Raw genomic sequence first — 19,074 nt, forward strand, 5'->3', positions numbered from 1 at the left:
ACTTGATGAGCGTTTTATTTGACTTTTGTATGAGTGACTTCCGGAGTGAATGAGCGTGAGGCAGGGTTTTATTTGAATTATTATTATTTTATTTTTATTATTAAGCTGCGTTCAGTAACTTTGATTTCACAAAATGATCACTTTGAACGAAGGCTAACGAGTGACGTTGATACAGAAGAAAGAACACACGGTGAGTGTTGAATATTTCTGTAGTTCCCGTTTGTTGCGTTTCTTTTCCTTCACTTGGACGAATGTTACGTTCAAGTTACGTTCAACGCTCGGCGTTTTCTTATTTCAGTCAATAAAGTGTACTTATATTACATCAAACATAACAACCCTTACTTTGGCATCAGTTAAGCTCAGTATGGATTCGGAATCAGACGCCAGTTACGACGTAAAATTGTGATTGTGATGCGTTCATGTGATGTGACTTAAATGTGCCGTGAAAATGTGACTGATAATATTGGAAATACTATCGCATGTCTACATATCTTACTTCATAGAAAAATATATTCATGGCATTTATACATAGCATATAATACAATTAAACGTTTGACCACCAGGGGCAGCATAGTTAAGTCATCCGAGACAAAAGTTGGAAGACTTTCACAACTACTTTAATGACCGTTAACACTGTAATAATATGCAGTGTATGTATGTATATATATATATATATATATATATATATATATATATATATATATATATATATATATATATATAAACTGAAACTACGTTTGCTTGAAACACTGCCACATTCATTGCCATCACGTGTTAGCATTTAAGCTATCATGACGGCAACATGGTGTGAATTGAGCTTTGTTGGGTCACTTTGACTCATATCTTGGAGTGTAGCTCAAAATGGCCCACGTGACAACTCGTTTCTTGAAATCTTTGCGCATCGTGTTGCTCATATTTCAAGGCACCGAAGTGATTTTGGATGTTGGCAGCTGCAATGTCTTTGCTTGAGGATGCACTGCACGTGCTGCGCATGGTACTCGACTACTTTGGAGTGCCTCCAGAAATGGTAACTTTGGGTTATTAGTCATCTCCGATAAAAAGTGGCAATTTTATAACAGTTTTTTTTTTTCTGGTAGCTGGTTCCAGTGTGGGACAGTGAGCTGTGTGGCCAGTATCGCAGCATCGTGAGGATGATTGGCTCCAACCTGCCCCTGACGCCCGCTCCGCGGGTCTACTTTCAGGTACGGATTGATATTTCATCATCTATATTCCTGTCATTTATTTCATTGTTCTCATGCAGTGGTTCTTGGCCTTTTTTTTTTTTTTTGCAATTTATGTGAACTATTTTTTTTTCAGCCAAGTAACCTAACCAAATTGCATCAACTGTATAAATCGTTTCCAAGTTTTGAATTTTCTTCTGCGTCAGATCCCGCTGCACACCACCAGGTTGGACAGATACATGGATGTCGCCAAGGAAACGCCGACCATCCCATCATTCGCTGACGTCCTTTGGCTACTTGAGGACGAAGGGGAAACTTTTGCCAAGACCAGGTGCGGGTGCGTGAGCGCAAACAAGCACCGTCTATCATTTGGTGACCGCTCGTCCTTTTTTTTTTAAGGCACAGTCTTCCCCCGAAGGCGCCTCGACGACGGCCGGCGGGAGGACAACAGAGGCAGCCCGAAGCCCTGCGGAAGATCTCGGCCCTGGAGAGCGAGCTGCTCAAGCTGCGAGCTCAGATCGCTGCCATTGTCACCGCAGGTAAAAAAAAAAAAAAACATAGGCACCCGCAAGCCTGCACCCTTTTTGAGGATAAACAGCTACAGAAGACGGATGGGGATCTTCATCACATTCAAAGCACTTGCAACACTGAGAATGATCACTTTTAGTTTTAGTGGCTTAGTTGGGGACCTTCTCTGCCTTTGGATGAAGCCGCTTTTATTTTCTGTTGCCCTGAGTGGACGTATTGTGGCGCCATGTGATCGCGGGCTGAAACTGCACAATGTTTTCAAGTTCCCGCAGGTCCCCCCGAGTCGCAGGATGCAGCCGCAACGCCAGTGATGTCGCCGGTCCCTGCGGCCACATCAACGCCTCGCTGTGTCCCGCCGCCGCCGCCTCCTCCTCCTCCGCCGCCGTCGTCGCGTCCAAGCGCATCACCCCTAACAGAGTTAATCCGACGGCGCAAGTGTCCCAAAAACGGCGGCGACAACAATCGGCCCCAAGTCTCGGAAAGCGCGCCCTCCATGTTGGATGTCCTCAAAGACTTGAATCAAGTCAAGCTGCGAGCCGTCCACAAGTCAGTCCCCGAATCTCACGTCAACCACCCCGAAAGAAAAATCTTTCGAGTCTCACGTCCAAATTGCCATTTGCAGATCACCGGGCGGCACGCCGCTCCAGCGGCGGCGTAGCAGAGGGGGCGGGGCCACGGCCAAGGACCCGGCGGCTTTGATCGCCGAGGCTCTCAAGAGAAAGTTTGCGCAGCATCGCCACAATGATTCCTCCGACAAAGAGAACTCCCTGGAAAGCTCGCCCTTCGCCAGTCCCGACGCACCAAAGGTTCGATTGCTGGAAATTCGAAAATACAGTGGGCCCCCGTGTTACGACCTTAATCCGTTCAGCGGCTAGGCTCGTAACTCGAATTGGCCGTATGACGGGCAATCCAAACCTATGTTAATTAGTGAATGCGTGCAACGCGTGCAAAAACCTTAGGTAAAAACATCACCACTTTATACACATATTAAAAATGAGTAACATAATCTACTGTACAGTTAAATTAAATTACATAAATATACAAAGGAAAAATGACATTTACCTTTGGGGCGACGTGACTTGAGCTGGTGGTGGGTGGAGGCGGAATGGAGCAGAGACGAACCCGCAGAATTTATTTAATTTTTTTCTTAAACGAGAACGTTTCTTAAACGAGAACATATCACCGGCGATTTCCTTCTCTTTAATCCATAATAGAAGAAGCCTCTCCATTTTGTTGTTGACCGAGGTCCGTCCCCTGACAAGGAAAGTCATGCCCTTAGAAGACTTGCTTGCTTTCATAGCTTCCTTGTTCTTGAGAATTGTACCGATTGTCGAGCGGTTACGGCCATACTCACTAGCGAGGTTAACTATGCGTGCGCCTCCTTCGTATTTTTTGTTTATCTCCTGCTTGGTTTCTATTGTCAGCATCCTCTTACTTCTTCCTTTACTACCACTTGCAATTTTAGAAGCCATGTCTAACAGATAAAAGCTTGCAAAGTCTTCACAACACACCGACCGGCTCGTGCCATCAAGCAAGATGAGCGAGTTCGGCCAATAGCACATCGGCATTTCTGTGATTGACGTGACACCGGCGAATAGCATATCGGCAACCCCGTGACCGCCTTAATCGACCAATAGTATATCGGCATTTTCGTGACATGCGAGAAAAGTTGTTTTTGTTTATGCAGCAAAGCGAAAAAAATAGTGCGGACACACTGACCGGCATGTTGGATGGTTCGTAAGACGAAAGGTTTTTGCGTAAGAGGGGGACAAAAAAAACGCCGTGGTCCACGTCGTAAGATGAAAAATACGTAAAACAGGGGGTTCGTAAACCGGGGGCCCACTGTATTAGGTTTCTGCAGCCCACAGCATACCTTAAAAATGATTTAAAAAAAAAAAAACCTACTACAGCTAATTTTGTTCATATAAATCTTAGAAATTTAAAGTTTGAGGTCTATATAAACATATCAATTATTTAATTATCATAATTGCAAATCATATTATAATTATATTTAATTTTTAAATCATAAATAATAAAAATGTGTATTGTTGATTAACTCGCATCATGAAGTAAATAAACACATTAATGACACTTAATTAATGAAACATTTAATTACTATGTCATCAAGTGACAATTAAATAGTTAAATGAATGGCACTTAATTACATTTATTAAATGTTTCATTAATTAAGAGCGTCATTAATGAAATAAATGTTTTATTAAACCTCAACTAAATGCTTTGTTTAATTAATGAAACATTGAATAAATGGATTGTGACTCGGAGGGCCCACAATCGGAACCGAATTTGAAATCGCAAGAATTGTGGAACTGACATCCTTCCGTTTTTCTGTGCGCGGCGCCCAAACGCGGAAGTTGGGACACCCCTGCTCTTTCGTTTTCAATGCATCGAATAAAATATTGAATTATGCCTGACTGTGATCGTTGCAGACGTGCCAGCACGCCGGACGCAGCAGACAATCTCCCTCTGTGAAAACATGAACGAGGCCTTCTTGTTTTCCGTTTGCCGGCTCGGTGTCACACGGTACTTTCCGGAGCTCCATTCTTTCCTCTCCCGTTCCATCAAAAATCAGTGCGGGCTCAACCGTATATCGTGTCTTTATTCGTTTAATTCATTTAAACCCCGAATTACCTTCTGTTTAGCTGCTGTCTTGCTTTGTTATATTTGAATAAAAAATGACGTTTTGCACTTGTGTTTGTTGAGTCCAGTGGCGCCTTGAGATACGAGCAGTAGTTCAGATAGCGAAACGGCGCATGAAATATAAACGCACCTTGCTTTTGAATCGCAGTCAATGAAGTTTGCGCCGTCGGACAGGAAACGCATTTTCAGAGTAAGATGTAAGCAAACATGACGGACTCAAACGTTGGCTCAGTCTGCTCGTTCTTTTATTGAAAACAAGAAGGTAACAAGCTTGGTTAGCACGGACGCCGCTAAGAGCTAAATGTAAACGTAAAGAGGAAATACAGGGCGACCTTCCAGATTAAAAGCAAAATAAGATAAAACAGGTAGGTAGGGCTGCACTATTATGGCCGAAATGATAATCACAGTTATTTTGGTCAATATTGAAATAACAATTATTCATTATGTTTGGTCTATTGATTGTCCTGTTTTGTTTTTAAACAAGCAGCATACAAACAAGGTTTTGTGGCTTGATAGTTATAAATAATAAGAATAAACTCAAATAAATAAATAAAGTAAATAATTAATTGCAAAAAGTTGACACATAGGCCAACCAACTAGCTTACTTGCTGAGTGCAAACCAATGATAAAAATGAAGCCAAAATGAACCAAGCACATTATTTACTTGCAAGCAAATTTCAATCAAGTTAGTAGTCAAAATGTCATTTTCGGTCATTTCAAACTGACTTTATTCCAATTTTTCAAACTGGGTGTCAATTGACAGCTAGCGCGGCATTTATTAGGAATCAGAGAAAAAAACGAAGCTTTTGTCATGCAGTCATGTGGGGAAACATTGCCCCCTCGTGGTGGGATGACAAAGTGCTTGACTTGACACGTACGGTCGCCGGCTTTTTAAACGTTAATATCGCAGAGGATCAGCCTAATTAATCATGGCAGCCAATATTGTGATTGCGATTAAAATTCTGTTAATTGTGCAGCCCTACAGGTAAGTAAACACACCGCTTGAAGAATTCTGAACACAGAATAAATAATTTTAATGCCCATTTGTGAAGACGTATAGATTCGGAGGTTGGTTCGGTCTGCTTGTTTCTTTGAATGAAAACAAAAATTGCTACAATTAATTAATGAATACCAGATGTCATAAAGTGTCTGCATCTATCAGGAGAGCGTCAACATAAAATGCATATTCTCAGTCATTTATTCCAATGAAATGGAATAATTGGTGAAATATAAAAAGCAGACTTTTTTTTGTCAACGTTAATCGTCTTCAGTGTTGTCTTTGTGGTCCTCGATGCGGTTGTTGTCCTCCGCGCTGTAAGAAAGACGTAAAGTATTTTAATTTTTTTTTTTTAAAGATAATCCTGCCGAATAATCGGATGAACTTTGATTATAAAATGCATGAAAACTATTTTCTCAATCAATTTTTATTTACCAATCGTTTATGTGGTATTGTTTAGTGACTCTAAACAGCGAAATAACAGGGAAACATTTCCCATTTTTTCACACTGGTAAAAAATTAATTAGGGTGAGAAAAGCAGAAGCTTTCGTCATACAAACATGTGGAAAACATTGCCCCCTGGTGGTAGGATGACAAAGTGCTTGATTTGCCTGCTTTTTAAATGTTAATATCGCCGAGGATCAGCTTCATTCATCGTGGTGGCGATTCAAATTCAGTAAATTGAGCAGCCCCAATATTTAGCATGATTTGATTGCTCCGACCCACTTGGGAATAGATTTTCCTCCACGTGGCAAGTTTGACACCCCGTTTCTTAAAAATGACTTATCAAAATAGTTGTTGATTTTGTTTGTCAACAAACGAGTGAATATTGACAGCCGTAAAGCAAACGGTACTCACACCCTGCCGCCGGCAGCGTTGGCCCTCAGTGTCGTTGGGGGGGCCGTGAAAAGTGACCACCGAGCTGGAAAAGCAAAATCCAATTAGTCCTTATTGGCGACCGTACGAATTTGTGACCGTCATCAAAGAAGACAACCTGCCGTTGTGTCCGCCGGGTCTTCTTGGAGCCAGGACCTGAAAAAACACACGCATCGGCTTCCTTCAATCGCTACGTCAACCCATATGAACCCATATAGCGCTCAACTTTATCTCTTCTTGATAATCTGGCATTTCAAAATCAACCATTCAACTCAATTAGGCACAACCGAAAATGCTAACAGGAAAATGACACATACAAATACATTACATATACAAAGCAACACTAGAGAATATAACATGTTGATAAAACTAACATTAGTTAGCATATTATCTATGGGGGGAGGGGTTTAGCTCATATGTTGTAGCCGAAGAAGAAACCTGTCCCTACTTCTGTTGTTGATGATGATGCTGAAATTTTGCTCCCTTTGCTTCATGCAAACATCAATTTTCAAACATTTCTCACTTGAGCAAATCTCATTTGGAATCGCACCTGATGAGAACGCAAACCGTATCAACGGTCACTTTCACCTTTTTAGCTTAGCGCCGTTAGCATGTTAGCATTCGAACAACTAGAAATGACTCCCCATTCAAAGTTTTCAAAATCATATTAAAAAGGAATTGCATGGCACGAATTCACAGTTTTCCCCAAACATGTTGCACGTGAAAAACCTCACCATTTCAAAAGTTTGATTTCCGTACACGACGACGCCGAGGCGACCGGTCCGATCGTCCACGCACTCGACGGAGAGCTAAAAACAGGAATGTGACTAAGCTTCGCTCGGCACTCGATGCAACGCTTAATAATATGTTTCATCTTGTATCGAATAAGGGATGAATCACCCGACTCACGTTTAGTGTTGCATCCACGGTGGACTCCATTTTGTTTTCTAATTTGTTCGCGCGACCCGTTTCTGCAACGAAACCTACTGTACGCCGCCCACTTTCGTCACGAGCGATATTCTCTCATATCGCCTTGGAAGGTGCCAGAGTTTTTGAAAAGTTTATAGCTTGATTATGGTTAGATTAAAAGGCATACGTTTGAAATGTCGCTACTTTGCCGCTGCAAAGGTTACATTTGAATATTCTTCATTGGACTACATGCTATCACAATCACAGTAATAATAACGTATGTAAAAATGTTGCTAGTTTGGTGCTTTTTTTAATATAGTTCTTAAATATTAAAAATATTATTTAAAAATTTTGTGTTAAATGATGTTGAATATTCTTCATCGGACTATAAGGTATTGCAATAATAAGCGTAATAATTATGCAAAAATGTTGCTACATTGGCACTTAAAAGGTTAACACAAGCTATCACAATAATAATAATAATGTATGTAAGAATTTTGGCACCTTAAAAATATCAATATACAATATTCTTAATTGACTACAAGCTATTACTTTGGTGATTAAAACATACTTTCAATGTTAATATTTAATATTACAAATATTAAATAAAAATGCAATATTCCATTTGAATTTTTTTAATTGGACTTCAAGCTATCATAATAATAATAATTATGTATATATAATGTTGCCACTTTGGCACTGAAAGTTTGAATTTTAATATTCTTTTTTGGAGGACAAGCTATCACAATCATAATAATGTATGTAAATGGTGTGTTATTAAGGCACTTAAATAGTTAAGTATGATTTTTCTCAATTGAACTACGAGCTATCACATTAGTAATAATAATGTATGTAAAATTTTGCTATTTTGGCGCGAAAAATATTTTTAAAAATTAAATACATGAAATAGAAAACATTCATGTTAAATATTTAAGATGACGTTGGAATATTCTTAATTGGACTACAAGCTATCCCAATCATAAAAATAACGTATGTGAAAATATGTAAGTCTATCACTTTCTTGGTTGTTTTTAGATGCATGCGCACACCCAGGATTACATTTCCTCATATCAATACATCGAGCAAATTATGACGAGTTCGGATGTATGACCCTCAAATTAAAAAAAAAGAAAACAGGGAAAGTACCAACTTTGTTCCCGTGTGCGACGGCCTTTTTTTCTGGTTGCTGAAGAAAAGTGAAAAATTAATATCCACTCTCGCCGACAGTGTGAGAAATGTCAAGAACACATTTCCAGGAAGTTCTGCGCGATGATTCAAATGCAAACACACGCAAAAAAAAAAAGAAGTGGCGGAAACACACACAAGCAAAGAGAGCAAGACTTGCAAAACCTTGCGCTTCCTTAAAGTGCCTGGCCAGAAAATGCAAAGTATTCTTGACTAACCTGCTCCGTCGAGACAACTTGGCACTGCCAGATGCTACCGTAGCAACTGCCAGCAATTTAGGGTTTCATCTCTATAAAAACAAAAAAGCCTCACAAAGGCCTTGATCTACTTCAAAACTTTTTGTATTAGGCTTGGCTGCTCTGTTTTCTTATCATGGGAAAAGTTAGCATGCTAATATTTTGTCTGTTCCCATAAAAAAAAAAAAACTAGCATAGCATAGGCTAGCATAGCATTTTTATACATTGCAATGCATTGTTTTCGCAACCTGGGTTCTATCTTCTATCAATGTGTATATTTTAAATAGTGCAATGGTGTATGGAGTGTAATCGCACATCCACGGCACCGGGTGGTGCAGTTTTTAAATGTCCAAGATATTGGTGCTCCTGTGTTTATATATATATATATATATATATATATATATATATATATATATATATATATATATATATATATATATATATATATATATATATATATATATATATATATATATATATATATACACACACACACACACGTATTTGTGAAACACTTAGTTCACACAAGGCCATTTCAACCAGCGGTGGGAGCCTCTTTTTATTGATAAGGAACAGGTGTGGCAAATTGTTCAAACCTAGGAAATGTAAGAGTTTTGTTGTAGTTCACCGAGTTGAGCTGTAGATGGCGTAAAGTGGCCAAAGACAGACACAAATTGCGTCACCGTAAGAGGAAGCCCAGCGGCGTTTTGAATGCAAGTGTGTATTAAATACATGTTTGTTTTTCGAAATGAACAGTTTAAAAATGTCTAACACTAAAACGACCTTTCTCAACCACGAGACGACCGACGTGTCACCAAGTGTGTTTATTATTTGGGCCTTGTGGGAGATTGTATTTGCATTGACAAGCCATTTTTTACTCCCAGATTTCGCGCGCCATCATTGCCGTGTGACGTAACATCCGGCGCACGGAACGTCGATTTAGTTTGTTTATTTTTTAAATTAATTCACATAGAATCAACCATTTTTTAATATCTAATTGATGCATTAATAGAACAGTGTATGCCATTTTAATGTTTTCAACTCTTGCCTTCGTTGGAATAAAACAAAGGGATGCATTGATTATGCTTATGTGAGGTTTGTTAAATAACACTGAGATAGTAACTTATTGTTGCAAAAATATAAACCGACACATCGCTTCCAGCCGTGCTTACAGCAGATGTTGATCCAGAGATGGACTATTTGTCATTTTATTTATTTCTTTTTCCCTAGAGGGCAAAAGGCTCTCATGCATCTTCCTGTTCGAGCAAAACAAGAATGCTGAACAGCACGTCGACAGTAAGCGCAACAACTCATAATTTCTCACAAAAATCAATGTGAAAAAAATCACTTTGTTTGCATGTTCCGAATTACAAATTAATTCTGAGAGCAACATATACATTCACCACAAACTACCTAATTTTTTTGAGCCATGACCAAATTTTTGCTTTTTATTTGTTTAAAGTAATACAAAATACAATATATAAATACAAAATATAAAGCAATACTTGACAAAATTTGAAACCATACTTCTCATTATAAACCTACTCAAATAATCGATCATCAAATAATCAAATAAATAATTTTGAAATTCTATCAAATATTTAATTGAGTTGCTATTGTTGTCGTTTGTGATGCCTTGTTTTTAAATTCACTGTCGCATTTTGAGATTCGCTATCACATGTGAAGCGCATTACAAATGTCTTATTATTATTAGGTTTACAGCCACTTAAAAATATCTCTCTCCTCAGGTTTTGCGATATTAAAGCAATACTTAACAAGACCACGTGTGCTTGACATGCTCCATCAATAGCCCGAAGATGGCGAACATCTGTTTTGTCATCGTGTGATTTATTTGCTGTTTCTTTGTGGGCCGCGTTTGTGCGATTTACGCCACTTGTGTGTGGGTGCGCGCGCGTGTTCTGTTTTTTTTTTTTTTCCGGCCGCATGTGACTTCCCCCTGTGAAAGAAGCGTTTGAGTGTAAGAAATGCAACGGTTCCGGCGGCCCATCATGCGCACGTAAACGGGAACAGCGAGTTCTGGGCTTGTACGCTGGCCTTCATGACTCGCTTGTGTCTCTCGGCGCCTCATCTGCGTGACGATAAATCATCGCGTTATAGTGACACTTTTGCAAAACCTGCGCTTTTATTTTGTTGTTTTCATCTCATTTGAAGACCCTTTTCAATGTGTTTTAATTTTGTCACGGGAACATTGATTTTTTCTTTTCTAAATAGGAGCGAACCCATTTGGAACATAAAGTAATTGATCACTGAATAGTGTTATAGTGAGATTTTTGCAAAATATATGCTTTTATTTTGTTGTTTTCATCCAATTCAACGCTTTTCAAAGCCGCGAAAGGAAACGGTTGATTTTTCTTTTCGAATTAAATTTAAAAATTAAATTTCGAAATTGATTGGAACACAACTCAACTTATTTCTAATCGTTATAGCCAAGTCTTTGCAAAAGACATGCCCTTCTTTTGTTGTTTTTATCCTGTAGAAATTGTTTTCATTTCATGACAGGAACAGGAATTTTTTTTCTTCTCAAATTAAGATTAAATTAATTGGAATTTATTGCTGAATCGTTTTATGATTTGTGCAACAGCCGATAATACTCGTCACCAGTAAGATTAGTCGTTCCATGTAAAGGATAAAGGATACAGCGTATACTTGTGAGTATTGTTCATATATTAGTCTGCTTTAAGGGTTATAAAACCACCGCATGGATTCGCTAACGTGTCCATGTATGGCAGGGGTGACAAACTCTTACAGGCCGTGTTTGACACCACTGATCTATGGTATTTCCCAATTGTGTTAGCGATAGCATGAACTTAGCAGACTCAAGGGCGATTGATTTTCTTTGATGTTTAGTTGAACTATAAACTCGCTTGAAATTTCAATGTGGACACAAGTCAAAATTCGCCGCCGCTTTGGCGTCATGCAGGAAGGAAGTGACAGATGAGGGAGGAAAAAGGGGTGGGTGGGGCGTATACTCGCTGGCGGCGTGGAGGGGGCGTGGCCTGCCGCCTCCGCCGTGGGCCGGGATAGAAAATGCAGCAGAAGGCTCAGGAGGATGATCAGAGAGGGACGGCTTTCCACGTCCTTGCTGTCATCGCCTTTGTCCTTTGTCCACACATCGCGTCCTTTTTACCTCCTTACCCTCATGCCTTTTCTCCTCTCCATTTTGGCTCTTTAGTTTGCCGTCCCCATGCCCGTGCCGGAGAGCCCGTGGATTCCCCGGCTGTGCCGGGCCAAGTCGCCCCGTTCCCCGCTCTGGAGGCGCCTCAAGACCCCGCCCCTCACCTGCGGCGGCGTGGCGCTGGCGATGGAGCTCCGGGCGCTGGCGCGGCAGCTCCGGGCCGCCTGGCGGGCGCGCAGGGCCAGATCTCCATCCCGGGCCGGCAAAAAGTGCCAGGCGGCCGCTTGGGCGGAGGGCGACGAAGACGAGGACGAAGAGGACGAGGAGGAGGAAGACGACGAGCAAGTCGAGCGCCGAGACAGCTGCGCAAATCTTGACGGTAACCTCATTTTCCGCACTATACGGCGCACGGGATTATAAAGCCCACTTTCAACGAACGGCCTATTTTAAAAGCGATTTCATATATAAGGCGCACAGTATCTTAAGGCACATAGAATAGAAGCTGGGGTTGCGTTATGCATCCATTAGATGGAGCTGTCAGCAAAACAATCAGATAAGTCAGTCAAACTTTATTAATAGACAGTGGGAAATGAAGAATGAATGGCCTAGTTTAAAAGTGTTTTCACATATAGGGCGCACCACATTATAAGGCGCATTGAATAGAAGCTACAGTAGTGGCTGGGGTTGTGTTATGCATCCACTAGAGGGAGCTGTCAACAAAACAATCAGGTAAGTCAGTCAAACATCCCGTTAGCGCGGCGGCCACGAGCCGAGTGGCGGGAAAAAGCGTGGGAGACACGTGTGCCAAACGTACGCTCTTGTTGTGGCTTTGTTTGGGGAGCGGGGGGGCGCTCGTCATGCATCCGCTTTTCCTCTTCGATTTCCAGCACGGCATCTCCATTGACCCACTTCTGCGGTCGCGTGGAGACCATGACCTATTTTAGCGTAGTCAGAGCAAACGAAAGAGACGGTGAAGGGAAGATGAGGTTTGATAGCATTTGTAGGTTTTCATGGATTTTGAGCGTGACGAAAATGGCGCCGCATGACAAATTTTGCTATTTGGCCAGCTGGGGGCTGATAACAAACCAATATCAGACTAATCCAATAATTAGTGCCTTGTGAGGAGAGCAGAAATGTGCAGTCACAGATTTCCTATCGTTCTGTTACACAATCAGCTTGAGTGGAGGATTTAGGTGCGAGTCTTTACACTATCAGTCCATGCAATCACCGCTATCTTCGTTCCGTCCTTCGGTTAGGTCGCGTTCCCCCAGGAGATGTGTCATCTCCTCACATTTTATTCACAAACATCTCCGACAGAAAAGATCCATCTCTAATAATCTGCGCGTATACGTATTGCAAAAAAAAAAATACGGGATAACCTAAATACAATTACTCAAACACATTCGCCAAATTTTCGAACGAACGGCGTTTCATTAACAAAGCCGCGCTAAAGAGATGACTTCAATGCTTATGAAATGAAAAAAAGAAAACATACAAATTGGGAACAAGTTGTCCACTTTGCTAAGTCAACAAAGACCGCAACAAAAAGAACCCGAATGCTCAAAGACCAAAAAAATCCTTGTTGCGAACCGGCAAAAGTGTTTTCAAACCATCTGTTTAGACTGCCGCTGCCTGATGACGTCACAAAGCTTTGTTGTTTGGGAGTAAACGCGTGCAAATGATGTCACAAGGTTTCTCGGCGCTTCACGTCAATCCAAAGGCTCAAAGCGCTAATGAAGCCTAAAATGTTCTACCTGCAGCTTTAGCGAGACGCGGGAAGATGATCGCCATGCTAGCAGACGCCACGGGTACGTGATAGCTAGTTTATGTTTTTTTCCGCTCATTTCTCGTGATCTGTCTTTACCTAAACTAACGCTCCGGAAAGCGCCCACGGTAGGAAAGTAAACCGGACTCGATCGAAGGGACGCTCAAATAACCAGCACAATTTCATTCCGCCTGAGAGGCACGTCTCATTTGCCTATAACTGTTGAATTAATACATGGTCGTTGGCGCCATAGAACGCTCATCTCATTTGTCCATTCCAATTGAACAAGTACAGCTTGGGGATTTATAGGCAGAGTCTTTTGCTCATAAAATGCATAATATTAATCAGACCAGAAAAAAGTCGAGGTCTGGTGAGATGGGAATCAAGTTTGAGGGTTAGGCCAATTATTAACTGGGAACGTTAGCGCCCTTCAAGTCAATGGCCATAAATGATATGTTCACACACTTTATTTTTCTTAACTTTTTCTGCTAGGGGGTAGCATGCCAAATGCTTGGTTCGGTAGCGTGTTGCTAGCTGAGAGGAGAAGTTCCTATCCTTTGATCGACATGCGCATCGTTAAGGGTAAGTCACGTGACCGCAACATGTCGGGAGTGCATTTTCAAACAGCATGAAAACCGTCATAGCTTCTCAAATGGCCGTACGTGAGATTTCAAGTCGTAACAGGAAGAGAATGCCTTTTCAAATTAAGAGCAAATGAATTGGAACATGAAGCAACTTCGTGCCGCATTGTTATCGTGACCTTTCGCAAAACGCCGAATGCTTTTATTTTGCGTTAACTTTTATACAGACGCGGTTTGTTGTTAATTTTCCAACATACAAGCCAGCAATAAAACCGATGATCTTACGACAAGAAAAAAAGTTGTTAATGATATGATATGTTATTATAATAACACCATATTTGAGACCACACGGCATAAACAACCTAATTACCAATTTATCAACACTATTTCAGTAATGGATTATTGGACAATTGTGAATCAAATGAATTCACATCTATTTCAGCAACAAAATAATCAAGTCATCGGTTATGAAATCAATGAAATCAACTATTTTAACAGTCGAAAAATTGCGTGTGTACTATTCCTCGTTAATCGTGGGAACAGATTTTTAAAATGATTTTTTGTGTGATTTTTGACTTGACTTGCTTGGCATATTTGGGCTCTTTTCAGGCAGCGACCAGCAGGGGGAGCCAGACTCTGCGGGGAGGAGGAAGTTGAAGACTTTAATGAGCTTCCAGAGGTTCTGCCACGCCTCTCGACTCCTCGGGGAGATGTTGCCCCGCTCCCCCGAATCCTTACACTTGCTCGACTACGACTACCTGGGCCAGGCTGCGGTAAGTCCACCTTGACTTATTCTTTGTCGTCCTATTTGCCCTTTGCCGCTCGAACATTCAAAAATGAGAGCGTCGCTGACTAGGCCACGCCCCCGCGCAAGTATCCTATTCACCCTGCCCTCTAATCCGCTACGTTTATAGCATGGCTAATTCATGTTGGGACGTTGCCGCTTTGATGTTGTATTCCTTGGCATCTACAAACAATAACTATAGATGGATATATTTCACTTCTCCGGAGGCGGCCATGTTTGTTCTAGCTACGGACAATGGTAAATGCAGCACCTCCTGCTGTCCATGATAAAAAAACACTTTAAATCTCACACACCATCCCTTTAAACATTTTAATGGTATTTTAAATGAGTAGCTTCAATTGGTGCAATCGCAATGAATTAATTGTGTAAGTCAGTCCTTCTCAAAAAATGTATATATATATATATATATATATATATATATATATATATATATATATATATATATATATATATATATATATATATATATATATATATATATATATATATATATAATGTATATTTATGTATACATATTAATCATGTGCATTTTTGACAGCACATGCTTTCCAGAGTGGGCTCGTGGGACTTTGACGTTTTCCTCTTCGACCGCCTCACAAACGGTGAGCCGCCCTCCTTATTCCAAATGGTAAGGCGCCAAATTATCGTTTGAGACCTTGTCAGTTGTTTTTTCTTCTGCGGCTTGCAGGTAACGGCCTGGTGACGCTCATGTGCCACCTGTTCAACATCTACGGCCTGGTTCAACACCTGCAGCTGGACATGGTCAAACTGCGCCGCTTCCTCAGTAGGTCACCACACAACATTGAAAAGAAAAAAGAAAGCAAAAGTGCACTTACATTTTCTCAAAATAAACACGCAATAGCACATTTTCCAACTAATTTGCTCTTAATTTGAAAAGAAAACCACACTGTTCCTGTCACACATAGGTTTAGATTAATAAAGAAGAAATAAAGGTGTACATTTTTCAACTGTAGCTTTACATTTTTCAACTGTAGCTTTTTTGCAGCTAATCCCATAATGAGACACAAGCGCTTTATCGGTATGGAAACGAGACACAGATCCCAGTTCTTTCTGTTTGGGTTTGGCGCCACGTGCCGCTTTTGTCTTAACAGGCATGGTGCGGAGTGACTACCACTCGCAGAACCCGTACCACAACGCCGTGCACGCCGCCGACGTCACCCAGGCCATGCACTGCTTCCTGCAGGAGGCCAAGGTCGGCCTCCATTTTGTTTTTTATTTTTTTCTCAACACTGTTATTTATTTGATTTGATTCATGGTAGCTCGCAGAGCAGATGAGCCCGCTGGACGTGTTCCTGGGCCTGATGGCGGCCGCCGCCCACGACGTGGACCACCCGGGCGTCAACCAGCCCTTCCTCATCAAGACGCAACACCACCTGGCCTCGCTCTATCAGGTAACGCTCGCGCGCGCGCACGGAGGGGGACGAAAAGCCGACTCGGCTTGGTCCCGCGCAGAACATGTCGGTGCTGGAGAGCCACCACTGGAGGTCCACGGTGGGCATGCTGCGAGAGTCGCGCCTCCTCTCGCACCTCCCCGACGACGTCTCGTAAGAACGCAAAAATCTTTCCCGAGGCCCCGCCCCCTACTCACCGCCGGCCTGTTGGCAACGCAGGCGGGGATTGGAGCGGCAGCTGGGCTCTCTGATCCTGGCCACCGACATCAGCCGCCAGGACGAGTTCCTGCTCGGCCTGCGGGCGCACCTGGACAAGCGGGACTTGGACCTGCGCTCGGCCTCGCACCGCCACTTCATCCTGCAGGTGAGTGGGAGCCGGCCCCACTTCCCGGCCCCGCCCCCGCTGACGCCGGCCTCTCCGCGCGGGCAGATCGGGCTGAAGTGCGCCGACGTTTGCAACTCGTGCCGCGCCTGGCCGCTCAGCAAGCAGTGGAGCCACAGGGTGTGCCAGGAGTTCTTCAGGCAAGGTCCGTGCCCGACGAGGCATCCCATGGCGGACTTTTTGGCAAAAGCCCACCCCGTCTTTGACCTTTTAGGGGACCTTGAGCGCCACTTCAATTTGGAGATCAGCCCGCTGTGCGACCAGAGGGCCCACTCCATCCCCGCCATCCAGACCGGTGAGCCCGCAAAGCCCACATGTGCGCGACGCCTACGAAATGTGTGGTATTGGGCCCAAATTCGGCTCGGGTGGTCTAGTAGGCTTCCCCCGAGATTTTTTCGCTTTTTGAAACGTCCGTCACGAGTTCGCAAAAGTGTTCTAACTCGACTTTTTAAACGAGACGGTCAAACTCGTAGGAAATATGTGTCATTGAGCCTAAATTCAGCTCGGGTGTTCTAGTAGGCTTTCCCTGACTTTTTTTTTTTTTGCTTTCCAGCAGAGCTTTTTGAAACCTCGTTAGTTTGCACAAGTGTGCACACCCTGTTATAACTCTGCTGTTTAAAATGGGCCAGTCAAACGTAAGAACTACGTGCGATTAAGGCCAAATAAAGCTCTGGTAGGCTTTCCCTGACAGTTTTTCCGGCTTGGTGTTTTCGAAACTTGAGACTGACGACGCGCCGTCGCGTTGCCTTCAGGCTTCATCTCGTACATCGTGGAGCCCCTTTTTGCCGAGTGGCGTCGCTTCACGGGGCCCAGCGCCCTCAACGGCGCCATGATGGCCCACCTGCGCCGCAACAAGGCCCGCTGGAGCCGCCTGCTGCACCAGGGCCAAACTCGGCCCCCCGAGCCCCGGGAGGACGTCCCCTAGCGCGGCCCCTAGTGAGCCGCCGCTCACTGCTTTACACGTCGCAAGTTTGCGCTTTTTCACCCTTCAAAAAGTGAAACTCGTACGGAAGCTCAAAATTCACCAGCTCCACAAATTGCAATCTGCTCCAATGGTTCACTAGCTGAAAATGTGTGGTACGAGAGCTCCCTCTAGCGGTACACCAAAAGAATGATGGAATAAACCATGTGGACTCAAGTACTGTAATTTAAAAAAAAAAAAATACTTGAGCTGTTGGTTGATCAGTGCAATACGCTCTTTTTTTCTTTAACAAGTCCATCTTTTGTGCATTCTATTCTCATTGACTTTTTTCGATAACGCCGTCCCAAGAAAGTAAATATTGTAAAATGTCTTTTTCCTTTATAAAATAGGAGTGATCGGCTACTACCGATACCAAGAAGTGGCATCTGGGGACTGTCGATACTAGTTTTGGCTGAAATAATTTTACGATCGTAATCTTGTCAACAGAAGACTTGAGTACTCGTATTGGTCGGGACAAAATGTGGTATCGCATTTTGTTGTAAGAACGAGTGCGATCAGTACTTGGTATCAGTATCTGTGTGTATAGAGTCGAGTGCTCGTACTGGTATATTTTCTTTTTATTCAAGCGCATCCTTTTCAAATGATCGGCAGCATATCAAAAGAAATTGTGGTATCGGTGCTTGGTATCGGTTTCTGTGACTTCAGAAGTTGAGTATGGGTCTAAGAAAAAAGTTGGAACGGAATCGCTAGCGAATGGGAAGTATTTTCCTGCGTATTTAGTGAAAGCATACAATGTGAGTTTCACTTTTTGATTCCTCAATGAACTTTTCAACCATATGCTCACGAAGCTGCTCATTTTTTTATGCATTTCATATTGCATATGTGTTATTGAGAAATCCGTAAGTGTGCTTACACTTGACTGAATTTCCTTATGGAACAAGAATTCCTGACTTGTTTACGTGTGACCTTATTTGAGCACAGAAAAGTCAAGACCTTGATTGATAACAAAGCCTCAAATATTTTTTAAATTTTTAAATTTTTAAATAATCAGACAAAAATCGCTGACAATTATATTTTTATAAAAATAGTCATTGCGCTTCTTTGCCTTTCAATCCTCTCCATTGCTTTTATTAGGACTAAGGCCTCAAATGTATTTTTATACTTTTTTTTCGAATTTTCCCAAAAATACAAAAAAAAAATCGGTTAGAAAAATATTCTAAGAAATGTATGTTGTAGCTGTGCAATAAAAAAAAAAAGTTTCAGGTTTTTAACTATTAAGGACCCTCTGGGCACTGTGAACAATAAAAGATGTTTTCCTCAACAAATTTTGTAATGTCATTTTTTTTATGTGATAATGTGTAGCGATTGACAACCTTTTTATAATGATAGTGTCGCGTGAATGTCCACTAGGCGGCAGCAAAGTTGCGTTAAAAGCTCCATGTAACACTGAAAATCATTTTTAAAGGATGCATGACAGCACGTGACGCGGCAGCAAAGTTCC

At 42.0% G+C, this 19,074-nt stretch overlaps 2 protein-coding genes and 1 long non-coding RNA gene across 10 annotated transcripts; 2 read left to right on the top strand and 1 right to left on the bottom strand.

Moving 5' to 3' along the window:
* The first annotated feature begins 18 nt into the window (after positions 1 to 18).
* On the top strand, positions 19 to 4,415 carry mtfr2 (mitochondrial fission regulator 2). Its single transcript, XM_088403680.1, has 8 exons — positions 19 to 190; positions 923 to 1,027; positions 1,098 to 1,202; positions 1,388 to 1,512; positions 1,581 to 1,720; positions 1,973 to 2,255; positions 2,332 to 2,515; positions 4,157 to 4,415. Exons 2-8 carry the CDS (start codon positions 941 to 943, stop codon positions 4,205 to 4,207), a joined length of 975 nt encoding a protein of 324 aa, XP_088259806.1. The 5' UTR covers positions 19 to 190; positions 923 to 940; the 3' UTR covers positions 4,208 to 4,415.
* A 180-nt stretch (positions 4,416 to 4,595) lies between these two features.
* Positions 4,596 to 8,746, bottom strand: LOC148407308 (uncharacterized). 6 transcript variants are annotated; one of them, XR_015863816.1, is made up of 6 exons: positions 8,553 to 8,593; positions 8,300 to 8,335; positions 6,975 to 7,049; positions 6,359 to 6,396; positions 6,223 to 6,286; positions 4,596 to 5,679 (listed from the first exon to the last, which is right to left on the bottom strand). It is a non-coding gene; the product is annotated as an uncharacterized LOC148407308 (long non-coding RNA). The 6 variants fall into 6 exon arrangements; XR_015863815.1 differs by lacking the exon at positions 6,975 to 7,049; XR_015863813.1 differs by lacking the exon at positions 8,553 to 8,593 and having other exon boundaries at positions 8,300 to 8,525.
* Positions 8,747 to 11,613: 2,867 nt separating this feature from the next.
* On the top strand, positions 11,614 to 18,410 carry LOC148407309 (3',5'-cyclic-AMP phosphodiesterase 7B-like). Of its 3 annotated transcripts, XM_088403984.1 has the most exons (12): positions 11,618 to 12,085; positions 13,964 to 14,053; positions 14,662 to 14,825; positions 15,396 to 15,459; positions 15,546 to 15,641; positions 15,970 to 16,070; positions 16,138 to 16,269; positions 16,331 to 16,422; positions 16,489 to 16,633; positions 16,700 to 16,796; positions 16,866 to 16,946; positions 17,404 to 18,410. In XM_088403984.1, exons 1-12 carry the CDS (start codon positions 11,776 to 11,778, stop codon positions 17,574 to 17,576), a joined length of 1,545 nt encoding a protein of 514 aa, XP_088260110.1. In that variant the 5' UTR covers positions 11,618 to 11,775; the 3' UTR covers positions 17,577 to 18,410. The 3 variants fall into 3 exon arrangements, with proteins under 3 accessions (XP_088260109.1, XP_088260110.1, XP_088260111.1); XM_088403983.1 differs by lacking the exon at positions 17,404 to 18,410 and having other exon boundaries at positions 11,614 to 12,085; positions 16,866 to 17,397; XM_088403985.1 differs by lacking the exons at positions 11,618 to 12,085; positions 17,404 to 18,410 and adding an exon at positions 13,345 to 13,514 and having other exon boundaries at positions 16,866 to 17,397.
* The last annotated feature ends 664 nt before the right edge of the window (positions 18,411 to 19,074 follow it).

This window comes from Hippichthys cyanospilos, chromosome 20 (genome assembly GCF_059441005.1).
Source record: "Hippichthys cyanospilos isolate Australia breed blue-spotted pipefish chromosome 20, RoL_Hcya_1.0, whole genome shotgun sequence".
Classification (NCBI taxonomy): Eukaryota; Metazoa; Chordata; class Actinopteri; order Syngnathiformes; family Syngnathidae; genus Hippichthys; species Hippichthys cyanospilos.

What these genes read in the sequence shown, in the direction of transcription:
- mtfr2 (XM_088403680.1), top strand. Translation starts at nt 941, where the DNA reads ATGTTGGCAGCTGCAATGTCTTTGCTTGAGGATGCACTGCACGTGCTG. An exon ending in AAGCTGCGAGCCGTCCACAA is followed by an intron (nt 2,256 to 2,331) that starts GTCAGTCCCCGA and finishes TGCCATTTGCAG; the next exon opens with ATCACCGGGCGGCACGCCGC. An exon ending in CCAGTCCCGACGCACCAAAG is followed by an intron (nt 2,516 to 4,156) that starts GTTCGATTGCTG and finishes TGATCGTTGCAG; the next exon opens with ACGTGCCAGCACGCCGGACG.
- LOC148407309 (XM_088403983.1), top strand. Translation starts at nt 11,776, where the DNA reads ATGCCCGTGCCGGAGAGCCCGTGGATTCCCCGGCTGTGCCGGGCCAAG. An exon ending in CGACATGCGCATCGTTAAGG is followed by an intron (nt 14,054 to 14,661) that starts GTAAGTCACGTG and finishes GGCTCTTTTCAG; the next exon opens with GCAGCGACCAGCAGGGGGAG. An exon ending in CAAACTGCGCCGCTTCCTCA is followed by an intron (nt 15,642 to 15,969) that starts GTAGGTCACCAC and finishes TTGTCTTAACAG; the next exon opens with GCATGGTGCGGAGTGACTAC.